The following is a 12,005-nucleotide window of genomic DNA, read 5'->3' on the forward strand; positions in this document are numbered from 1 at the left end:
ATAAACTCTTAAGACGTGGGCTCTGTACAACGATGGAGCAGTGATCTAAACACAGAAACGCACGGCTATCTACTGTACCGCCTACGTCGGAACTCTGGCTTTGGAATCTAATATATCTCTCTATAGCAGCCAAGCCAATAATCATACAATAACGTCTCGTATAGTGAATAACACAGTGATAGTACAGACATAAATACATACACATAGTGACAAAAACCATGCAAGTGCGAGTCTGACTTTGTGGTAACGACCAAAGACTTCAAGCTATGAATGAGAGAAAGATGAGAATGACCCCCCCACCCCACCCCCCCTCAGAGGCACCAGTTCAAACTGAGGTCCGTTTTTCCTGAAAAGTGAATTTTTTTTTTTGTTCCTTCAGTTTTTGTGTCTCTTGCGCCTCCGTTCGTCTTTCTGTATCTTGGTAGTTGAGTTCATGGTTGCGTTCTGAGCGGCGGTGATAAAGACGTGAAGATAAGCAGCAGCGGCGGCGGCAGGTGGCGACAGGTGGTGACTTTGGAGACTTGACTTTCCGTTCCAGTTATCTTCAACGAGGGTAACGCACTCGATCCGTTCCTTCCCGCGAACGGACCAGCGTCCTCCTCACCTGAAACAACAGGAAGTGCTCTCCTCCAGTGCAAAAGGGAAGTTGTTGTGTTTGTTTGTGGGCGAACGAGAGCGTGACTGACAGAAGCAGGAGGAGAGAGAGAGTCGTTCTGGCTGCGTGTGTTGGTTTGTTTCTTCTTTTCTGTACGACAGGAGTTTGACGTGAACAGGCTGCGCTGAATGAGAAAAATAATAATGAAACACAACTATCTACAGGCGCAAGAGTCTACAGTCATGTTGGGGTAGACTTTCAGCACCACGTTCTTGTCCTCGTCGAAGAAGAGGATGCTGAGGGAGGACATCTTCTCCGGGACGCAGCACGGCTCGGGGATGCCCGGGACGACGCCCACGGCCCGCACTATGCTCTGGATGGTGGCGTGGTTGGAGGGCTTCAGAGCCTAAAGCAGAGGGGCAAACAAGATTAACAATTCATGGAAACTTAATGCAGCCACACACTCCTGACCTCCGCTTGTGGTTAAAGCTTGACGTTGAACATTTAAAACAGTGTGTTCATTTGCTGTGCACACAAAACATCGAAGACATTTAATGTCTTTGACTAAATTAAGGTGTATTGTTGTGATGCAAAATACTGTGTTCTAGTTTAAATGTGAACATTTTTCTTTACTCTATGTTTGGCCAAAAATGCTGAGTGCATGTGATTGTGATCTGTTTTGTCCTCAAAAAGGTTTGACTTCCAGATCTTTACCAAGATCTTCCTCATCCTTGGACCCACAGAGCATGGAGGACTAGCAATCTGGGCCTAACTTCCTGTTAGCGCTCCACTAACTTCCTGGTAGCCCTCCGCTAACTTCCTGGTAGCCCTCCGCTAACTTCCTGGTCGCGCTCCACTAACTTCCTGTTAGCCCTCCACTAACTTCCTGGTCGCGCTCCACTAACTTCCTGTTAGCCCTCCACTAACTTCCTGTTAGCCCTCCACTAACTTCCTGGTCGCGCTCCACTAACTTCCTGTTAGCCCTCCACTAACTTCCTGTTAGCCCTCCGCTAACTTCCTGGTCGCGCTCCACTAACTTCCTGTTAGCCCTCCGCTAACTTGAACGGGGATAAGACGATCTAATCATTAGGCTCTTCTTTCCACATTATTGGACTGAATGGATCAAATTCTGATGTTCAAAGTCGTTTCACTTACTGGACGGGGGTGTGGTCAATATGTAGGGGGAGGGGCAAACCTCCACCAATGAAATGCATGCCTGTCTACCTCTATGGCAAACGTCTGCCACCTAGGGTGAAAGCTGTGGCTGCCAAAGGAGACCAGCAGAGCGAGCTGTAGAGCTGCTGAACTCATGAATGCATCCTAATCACTCTGTAGATGAAAACAAAAGCATCTTTCTCTGTCCAGATGCGAATGTTTCCCACCACCTGGGTCTTATTCTCATAGTTTTATAACCGTCTTTTCTCTCAGTAATCCTGCAAGATCACAGAAAGCAGCGTGTTTTTTTTTTTAGCTCATTCACCAAACTCATGTGGAAGAGAAAAAGAAAGTGGATGGTATTTATTATATTATATTATTATGTATAATTATTAGCCAAAATCTCCTTCACAGTTTGCAGACTGAGTTCCTGGTTCTACTTTGAAACTGACGGCCGACAGTTCAGGTGTGCTCACCTTTGTTTTAGCCTCAGAATAAAGTGGTTCAGATCTGATGTAAAAAATATGATGTAAATGACCACCAGGTGGCGCAGGTGCTCCCGAGTGGAACATAATAAGGAACATGAACGAGAGTGAAGCGTCGCCACAATCAGGACGACTGAACGGAGCGATGCAGCAACGCAGCAACGCAGGCGCCATATTTTCTGAGGTAGGAGTGACAGTCAGGTGTTTCTGTCTCCGGTTTTCTGCTCACTTCTCTCGTCAGCTTTGATCAAAAAATGTAAAACTAGTGTCTCAAAATATTACGTTCATCACATTAACATATTACTGATGAACTGTGAGTTAGACTTGGTGCTGATGAGGGGACTTTTCCATTTGCCAGGATGTCTCATAATGACGCCATGCCAGTTCAGTTGGTTCACATAAAATCAAACCGGTTTAAGCTCGCACACCAGACCAGACCAGAAAAACCAGAAACTGACCCAACTGTAGTTTAGATAATCTTAATAAACTGTTTGCGGATCATCGGACTGTGCTGATGTTATTTGATCTATGAGAATAAGACCTGAGAGTCCCGGAGAGGCTCTCTGCAGCCTCCGTCTTCTGGATCACACAGGATATCGTCCAGTGGGTCTGAGGTCCAGTTCTCACACCTGATGCAGTGTCTGGGCAGCAGAGCCCGGCCGCTGACAGGCCTCTCCCCACACATCATAATAACTCAGGCGAGCAGCTTTTGATAGCAGCTCTTTAGCAGCTTCTAAAGCTTTGGCCTGACAAAGGAGGAACAACATCACAGGATCACAGGCCCGTCTGACTGCACAGGGAGGGGGTCACCTTACGCCCCAGGCACTACTTCTGGGACTAATTACATCCGACTACAAAGGCCGGCGACTCCGGAGTAATGAATTAAGTGGACGGACCTGCAGCATTCCGGCCATGTTTAAAATACCTGTGATGTTATCTTGTCACCGGGGCCACGAGCCGCGGGGGGGGAGCTGATGTTTGACATCAGCTGAAGCACGAGTTTCTTTGCGACTCTCACTCCTTCGTATGTTCTCTCACGTGGGTAAAACCGTACGTCACCTCGCCTGAAACTCCAAGAACGACGTGAACTATCCTTCCAGGCCGTCGGTGGTGGTTCTAAAGTTATGGATTTGAACGTGCAGGTGAGCCACCTGCTCCTCCACACCTGTTTTCACCTCATCTGTAGTTTTACTGTGTGTTTAGTACAGTTGGACTCTTTTTACTCTACAAATGTATCTTCAAAGACCTCACGATCGTGATTCCTGCAGAAGAGTTGCTGCAGAAGATAAAAGCGTGAAGGAGAACTTGCAGCTCTGTAACTAGTTCATCCTGGTAGTTGAAGATTAAAGCAGATGGTATACGTTTCTTCAGCATTATCATCTATAATATAAGACAGAAAGGCTTCAGGGGCTTCTGATGTTAATGTTACCCAAGTGAACTTAATACAGAGCAGTAACAGCAAGCGTAAACAGGGGACTGAAGGCTTTATGGCTAGATGTACTGATAGCTCAACGTAGCCTGTAGATAATATATACCAGAGAGCCTGAAACAAGCTCAGCCTGATGTGTGGAGTCCTCTGTGCTGATTCTGAGCATCTAAAACACACTGATCTACATTTATAGATATATACTCAGTGATGGAACAGATTAAGACGACCCAGAGATGGTGCTGAGGTTCAACTTTCCACCACTTGGCCTACAATTTGTTCTCTACTCCTAGAAAAGAAGCAAAGCCTGGTTATCAGCAGAGTTGTAAACCTGTGGTGCAGCAGTTCCCAACCATTTTGGCTCAAAAGGTCTTTGTGGTGTGAGCACGTCAAACAAAGACTCGTTTTTCTCCTGTTTTATTTGAGGAGAACTTAGAGGCCTGATAATCCAGTCACTGGAGAAAAGAAGCCTGTCTATTTTTGTGCAGCGTTATTCTTTGTTTGCTTTCCTGTCACTGATCCTCAGGTTGGGAACCACTGCAGACGGGTTGGAGGAGACCCCAAGTCTTACCTTTGGCATGGGGAACTGGCAGGACCCTGAGCAGTAGTAGGCGTCAAACGACTTTGGAGATATAATCCATTCGCTCCATCCAATGTCAGCAAAGTCCACCTTGAGGTACCTCCGAGCGCAGTTCCTGGGCTCGTTCCACTGCTTCTTTCGCGCCTTTTTGATTGTCTGCTCGTCGAACTGCAGCAGGGGCATCTTGTGCCGCTGGTTCTTGCGCGTCTTTTTTCGCGGCCTGCGGGCCTGCTTGTTTTCAAAAGGTTCGTACGGACTCGTCTCGTCCCACCCGGTGGTCTCGTACGGATACTCGGGCCCGGGAAGCTCGTTGTTTTGCAGCGGGAGCAGGACGTTGACCGAGCGCTTGTGTCTGGGCTGCTGCTGCTCTTGTTCGGTGTTGTTTCGCTCACGCAGGCCCAGTTTGTTGGAGCCGTGAGGAGCGGCGGCCTCCCCCCCCACCGGGTGGTGTCTCTGGAGGGTGGCCACCACGCTCTCAGGCTCTGAAATGGCAGAGTCATTGGCGTAGACCAGGATGTAGGGCGAGCGGTCCGACAGGAGCTTCTTCCACGGCTGGGGCCCTTGTGAAGCCACCTCGATCCCGATGAGCAGCTCGTCGTGGTTTTTGGCCTGGTTGACCACACGAGTCACGTCCTTCCACTGCCAAGAGATGAAGTCCCTGTAGAGGGTGGACACGTTGATCCGAAAGTGTCCCAGAGTCCTCATCTTGTTATCCACGGAGGCAAAGCTCCAGATGACCATGTGGATGTGGCTGTGCCTCCGGGGGCCGTGGCGGGCACAGCTTCTGGCCCTGGAGCACCCCTGGGTGCTGTTCTGAAGGTCTCCGATGTAATAATGAAGAGTGGCCGACAGAACGTCCTCCGACTTGGTGAGCGAGGTCAGGTTGAAAATCTGCAGCTGCTTCTTGTTTATGGTACCTGTGAGTGTAGGGAGCAGCGTTATTAACACAGTAAACTGACTGAACACATGAGAACATGGAGGAATGTGTCTGTTTCTCTCTCTTTGTTTTCTTAAATGATATTTTACACAGATTCAGCAGCAGTATCTTTCTCTGTGACTCTGGATAACACACATTTAACCTTTGTTAGCTGTGTGGATCATCCAGAGGGACCAGGAGTGTCTGGGTGGAGATGCTGCTGTTGAGTTTTAAATATGTATATATATATATATATATATATATATATATATATAACATTTCAGTGATTTTAGCTTCTTAACTAAAGTTGCACTCACTCACTGAAGTGTGACGGAGGCAGAAATGTCAAGATAACTACCACTGATGTGGGGAGGTGAAAAAAATGTGTTAGTAATTTGGGTGAATTGACCCTTTATACGCTGTGACGTGCCTCTACCAGGCGACAGGAGGCAGTATAATCTCACAAACTCTTGACTGCAGACGGAAACCGGTTGTCTGTATCAGTGCCCACGTCCCAGTGACTCTAACAGCCTGAAACCAGCGGAGATCCTACGGAGATTAAAGCTCCTGTAAAAGTTCCCGGAGGAAACAGCGACAGAGGAGCTGGAGGCTCAGGCAGGGAAACATCCACGGAGACTATCTGAGACCTTCAGCACGCAGAGATCTGCTCCTGGCGCGGGGAGGGTAACAGGTTGATCACATTTCCATGACAGGATCAACAGGTGTACCTCAGCTCAGAAACCAGCGGGACGAAGCTCGTTTTCACCACTTTGGTGCCTTTTTTTCATCTTAAGTAATAAAACAGGACTGAAATGTGTGTTTAATGAGTCTAAAACGCGCTTGTAAAGTCCAACTGAGCATTTCAGAGTCTACATTTACAAACTCAAGCAAACAGATGTCTGTGTAACTGAGGGCTTTGTGTGTGTGTCAGACCTCGGTGTGTTGACTGTGCGTAAAAGTTTGGGTACCTACCCCAGTGCGCTTTGAAACTGCGGACGGTGTTTCCGTCCTTGAAGGGAAATCCAGCCCGGTTGTACTTCGCGTAAAGCATCTGCATGTGTTCCGTCATTGTATCCTGTAAAAGCAGGTCCTGGTCGTCTTTCGCTGGTTGCTTTTTATCCACCGAATGCGTAAAATCCACCTTTCGCCTCTCGGGGAAACTGTCTGTTTTCAGCATGGCACAGTATCCAACGCACAGATAACTCCATCCGTAGAGCAGTATCACCGCACACCGGGGGTACAGAGCCATGCTGGGGCCAAAGCGAAGGAGGCAGCAGAAAAAATGAAGAGTTGTGGCAAACAGAAGTGGTCCCTATCTCCAAAAAGACATACCATCACCTGAGGAGGAGTCCTCTGCGGGAAAATGACACCATCACCTTTGACACCAGAGAGGGAGGTGGGCGCGCTGCTATCCAAGTGGTCTCTGCTCTGGATGGGTCGCAGGTCTGAAGGAGAAGATGAGAAGCTCCTGCTGAAGGTGCAGATGGGAGAAGTGAAGCTGCCGCGACTGCGACGCTGCTGGTTTTGTATCCGAGCTGAGAGCTGATCTCAGGAGCAGCAGGCAACCGTCCCCCCGTCTCAGCTTTCATTGAAGGTGAAGCATGTTGTGCTTGGTATTATAGGGCTTGTGGGACCAGCTGGGTATTCCTCTCTCTCTCTCTCTCTCTCTCTCTCCCTCCCTCCCTCTCTCCCCCCTCTCTCTCTCACACACACACACACACTGAGAGAGAGAGAGAGAGATTCCTGGTCTTGATACTTTTACGCACATTCAGCCTGGGGACACATTATCTCATGGTACCAGAAGCTGAAGGAGTCTGGTTTGTCTGTTGATTCGAGACGGATTAAAAAAATATTTTAGTAAAGGGCATTCCGCCGATTTATTGAACTGATTTCAGGATGTAAAGTGCTGCCACAGAGCAGCCCCTCCGTGCGTCATCTGTGCTCCGCAGAGCTGTGCGTCTGGGCCGCGCTGCTGAATGAAGCGGCTTATTGGCGGCATTAAAGGCTCTCTCCCCTATTTAGTTTAGTTCAATGGAGTTAAGCACACACATCCTGTACCATCACGGTCCGATCCGGATGCTGTACTGCGACCCCCTCCCTCCCCACCGTCCCCCGTCCCCCACAGCAGCCCCATCCAGGCGGGGTTTAAACGCCCCATCCAGCCGCCCTCCACCCCCCGCCACTGGGCTTCTCTTTCAGGGGCACTCGGGAGGAAATGATTAGGCCACTTCCCCGCCCTTGGACATCTGATGGCAATAATATTAGCATGCCATGTCCTTCATAGCAGTCAGCACGGGGTTAACCCCTTCGGCTGGGGGGGAGGGAATCAGGACCAGCAAGTCAGCTGATCAGTAGATCCATCAATCAATCAATCAATCAGCCAGTTTTTCAGCCCTGTGGTCATTAAAGCAGAGAAACAAAGACACATTTTAAATCATCTGTTTGATGAGTTTATCAGCTTCCAGTACTTTCTCCTCCTTAAAGTCCAAACCATCAACCAGCCAGACGTGAAGCTCTCCTCTAACAGAGGGTCGGCTTCTGAACTTCAGGTGCAGGTTCCTGAGGTGACGTCAGGTTCACTGAGAGACTTGGAGACACAGACACCAACAGGCTGAAGGAACCTTCTGGCTCCACCATGAAAACTTACTGGGAGTAAAACTTCTGGCTATTTTGGGTGCAAACGTGGCTCCAGACTTGCTCGGCGTCCAGGTTTGGGAGCGACATTCCCACAATCCTCTGAGCCGATGTAACCACGTGGACCGAGTCCTTCCCCGTGTGGTGACTCTTCACCAGGTGGGAGGTGATGAAGCACCATGAGAGAGCTCTTCTTCTTCTGTTAAGGCACCGCTAAGGTGTCCAGGTGTGCCGACGTATACTAGTATATAACTAGTTAGTCAGTGTGTAGTGGAGGTCTATAGTGTGTGTGTGTGTTAGTTAGTCAGTGTGTTAGTGTGTAGTGGAGGTCTATAGTGTGTGTGTGTTAGTTAGTCAGTGTGTTAGTGTGTAGTGGAGGTCTATAGTGTGTGTGTGTTAGTTAGTCAGTGTGTTAGTGTGTAGTGGAGGTCTATAGTGTGTGTGTGTGTTAGTTAGTCAGTGTGTTAGTGTGTAGTGGAGGTCTATAGTGTGTGTGTGTGTGTTAGTCAGTGTGTTAGTGTGTAGTGGAGGTCTATAGTGTGTGTGTGTGTTAGTTAGTCAGTGTGTCAGTGTGTAGTGGAGGTCTATAGTGTGTGTGTGTGTTAGTTAGTCAGTGTGTTAGTGTGTAGTGGAGGTCTATAGTGTGTGTGTGTGTGCTAGTTAGTCAGTGTGTTAGTGTGTAGTGGAGGTCTATAGTGTGTGTGTGTGTGCTAGTTAGTCAGTGTGTCAGTGTGTAGTGGAGGTCTATAGTGTGTGTGTGTGCTAGTTAGTCAGTGTGTCAGTGTGTAGTGGAGGTCTATAGTGTGTGTGTGCTAGTTAGTCAGTGTGTCAGTGTGTAGTGGAGGTCTATAGTGTGTGTGTGTGTTAGTTAGTCAGTGTGTCAGTGTGTAGTGGAGGTCTATAGTGTGTGTGTGTGTGCTAGTTAGTCAGTGTGTTAGTGTGTAGTGGAGGTCTATAGTGTGTGTGTGTGCTAGTTAGTCAGTGTGTCAGTGTGTAGTGGAGGTCTATAGTGTGTGTGTGTTAGTTAGTCAGTGTGTTAGTGTGTAGTGGAGGTCTATAGTGTGTGTGTGTGCTAGTTAGTCAGTGTGTCAGTGTGTAGTGGAGGTCTATAGTGTGTGTGTGTTAGTTAGTCAGTGTGTTAGTGTGCAGTGGAGGTCTATAGTGTGTGTGTGTGCTAGTTAGTCAGTGTGTCAGTGTGTAGTGGAGGTCTATAGTGTGTGTGTGTGCTAGTTAGTCAGTGTGTCAGTGTGTAGTGGAGGTCTATAGTGTGTGTGTGTGCTAGTTAGTCAGTGTGTCAGTGTGTAGTGGAGGTCTATAGTGTGTGTGTGTGCTAGTTAGTCAGTGTGTCAGTGTGTAGTGGAGGTCTATAGTGTGTGTGTGTGTGCTAGTTAGTCAGTGTGTTAGTGTGCAGTGGAGGTCTATAGGGTGTGTGTGTGTGTTAGTTAGTCAGTGTGTCAGTGTGTAGTGGAGGTCTATAGTGTGTGTGTGTGTGCTAGTTAGTCAGTGTGTCAGTGTGTAGTGGAGGTCTATAGGGTGTGTGTGTTAGTTAGTCAGTGTGTCAGTGTGTAGTGGAGGTCTATAGTGTGTGTGTGTGTTAGTTAGTCAGTGTGTCAGTGTGTAGTGGAGGTCTATAGTGTGTGTGTGTGTGCTAGTTAGTCAGTGTGTTAGTGTGTAGTGGAGGTCTATAGTGTGTGTGTGTGCTAGTTAGTCAGTGTGTCAGTGTGTAGTGGAGGTCTATAGTGTGTGTGTGTTAGTTAGTCAGTGTGTTAGTGTGTAGTGGAGGTCTATAGTGTGTGTGTGTGCTAGTTAGTCAGTGTGTCAGTGTGTAGTGGAGGTCTATAGTGTGCGTGTGTTAGTTAGTCAGTGTGTCAGTGTGTAGTGGAGGTCTATAGGGTGTGTGTTAGTGTGTCAGTGTGTAGTGGAGGTCTATAGTGTGCGTGTGTTAGTTAGTCAGTGTGTCAGTGTGTAGTGGAGGTCTATAGGGTGTGTGTTAGTGTGTTAGTGTGTAGTGGAGGTCTATAGGGTGTGTGTTAGTTAGTCAGTGTGTTAGTGTGTAGTGGAGGTCTATAGGGTGTGTGTTAGTGTGTTAGTGTGTAGTGGAGGTCTATAGTGTGTGTGTGTTAGTTAGTCAGTGTGTTAGTGTGTAGTGGAGGTCTATAGTGTGCGTGTGTTAGTTAGTCAGTGTGTTAGTGTGTAGTGGAGGTCTATAGGGTGTGTGTGTTAGTTAGTCAGTGTGTTAGTGTGTAGTGGAGGTCTATAGTGTGCGTGTGTTAGTTAGTCAGTGTGTCAGTGTGTAGTGGAGGTCTATAGGGTGTGTGTGTTAGTTAGTCAGTGTGTCAGTGTGTAGTGGAGGTCTATAGTGTGTGTGTGTTAGTTAGTCAGTGTGTCAGTGTGTAGTGGAGGTCTATAGTGTGTGTGTGCTAGTTAGTAAGTGTGTCAGTGTGTAGTGGAGGTCTATAGGGTGTGTGTTAGTGTGTTAGTGTGTAGTGGAGGTCTATAGGGTGTGTGTGCTAGTTAGTCAGTGTGTCAGTGTGTAGTGGAGGTCTATAGTGTGTGTGTGTTAGTTAGTCAGTGTGTCAGTGTGTAGTGGAGGTCTATAGTGTGTGTGTGTTAGTTAGTCAGTGTGTCAGTGTGTAGTGGAGGTCTATAGTGTGTGTGTGTTAGTTAGTCAGTGTGTCAGTGTGTAGTGGAGGTCTATAGTGTGTGTGTGCTAGTTAGTCAGTGTGTCAGTGTGTAGTGGAGGTCTATAGTGTGTGTGTGTTAGTTAGTCAGTGTGTCAGTGTGTAGTGGAGGTCTATAGTGTGTGTGTGTTAGTTAGTCAGTGTGTCAGTGTGTAGTGGAGGTCTATAGTGTGTGTGTGTTAGTTAGTCAGTGTGTCAGTGTGTAGTGGAGGTCTATAGTGTGTGTGCTAGTTAGTCAGTGTGTCAGTGTGTAGTGGAGGTCTATAGGGTGTGTGTGTTAGTTAGTCAGTGTGTCAGTGTGTAGTGGAGGTCTATAGTGTGTGTGTGTGTTAGTTAGTCAGTGTGTCAGTGTGTAGTGGAGGTCTATAGTGTGTGTGTGTTAGTTAGTCAGTGTGTCAGTGTGTAGTGGAGGTCTATAGGGTGTGTGTTAGTGTGTTAGTGTGTAGTGGAGGTCTATAGTGTGTGTGTTAGTGTGTCAGTGTGTCAGTGTGTAGTGGAGGTCTATAGTGTGCGTGTGCTAGTTAGTAAGTGTGTCAGTGTGTAGTGGAGGTCTATAGGGTGTGTGTTAGTGTGTTAGTGTGTAGTGGAGGTCTATAGGGTGTGTGTTAGTTAGTCAGTGTGTTAGTGTGTAGTGGAGGTCTATAGGGTGTGTGTTAGTGTGTTAGTGTGTAGTGGAGGTCTATAGTGTGTGTGTGTTAGTTAGTCAGTGTGTTAGTGTGTAGTGGAGGTCTATAGTGTGCGTGTGTTAGTTAGTCAGTGTGTTAGTGTGTAGTGGAGGTCTATAGGGTGTGTGTTAGTGTGTTAGTGTGTAGTGGAGGTCTATAGGGTGTGTGTTAGTTAGTCAGTGTGTTAGTGTGTAGTGGAGGTCTATAGTGTGCGTGTGTTAGTTAGTCAGTGTGTCAGTGTGTAGTGGAGGTCTATAGTGTGTGTGTGTTAGTTAGTCAGTGTGTCAGTGTGTAGTGGAGGTCTATAGGGTGTGTGTTAGTTAGTCAGTGTGTTAGTGTGTAGTGGAGGTCTATAGTGTGTGTGTGTTAGTTAGTCAGTGTGTCAGTGTGTAGTGGAGGTCTATAGTGTGTGTGTGTTAGTTAGTCAGTGTGTCAGTGTGTAGTGGAGGTCTATAGTGTGTGTGTGTTAGTTAGTCAGTGTGTCGGTGTGTAGTGGAGGTCTATAGTGTGTGTGTGTGCTAGTTAGTCAGTGTGTCAGTGTGTAGTGGAGGTCTATAGTGTGTGTGTGTTAGTTAGTCAGTGTGTCAGTGTGTAGTGGAGGTCTATAGTGTGTGTGCTAGTTAGTCAGTGTGTCAGTGTGTAGTGGAGGTCTATAGGGTGTGTGTGTTAGTTAGTCAGTGTGTCAGTGTGTAGTGGAGGTCTATAGGGTGTGTGTTAGTGTGTCAGTGTGTAGTGGAGGTCTATAGTGTGTGTGTGCTAGTTAGTAAGTGTGTCAGTGTGTAGTGGAGGTCTATGGAGGGCTCACTGAGGACAATAAGCAGAAACAGCAGCGTTCAGAGGGTTTAATCCTGCTTTACGTATGTTTTTA

At 47.6% G+C, this 12,005-nt stretch overlaps 1 protein-coding gene across 1 annotated transcript; it reads right to left on the reverse strand.

The window, feature by feature from the left end:
• Positions 1-809: 809 nt before the first annotated feature.
• On the reverse strand, positions 810-6,406 carry bmp3 (bone morphogenetic protein 3). The gene is made up of 3 exons (XM_070834369.1): positions 6,130-6,406; positions 4,233-5,158; positions 810-1,001 (listed from the first exon to the last, which is right to left on the reverse strand). Exons 1-3 carry the CDS (start codon positions 6,404-6,406, stop codon positions 810-812), a joined length of 1,395 nt encoding a protein of 464 aa, XP_070690470.1.
• Between the last annotated feature and the right edge of the window lie 5,599 nt (positions 6,407-12,005).

This window comes from Pempheris klunzingeri, chromosome 7 (assembly GCF_042242105.1).
Source record: "Pempheris klunzingeri isolate RE-2024b chromosome 7, fPemKlu1.hap1, whole genome shotgun sequence".
Classification (NCBI taxonomy): Eukaryota; Metazoa; Chordata; class Actinopteri; order Acropomatiformes; family Pempheridae; genus Pempheris; species Pempheris klunzingeri.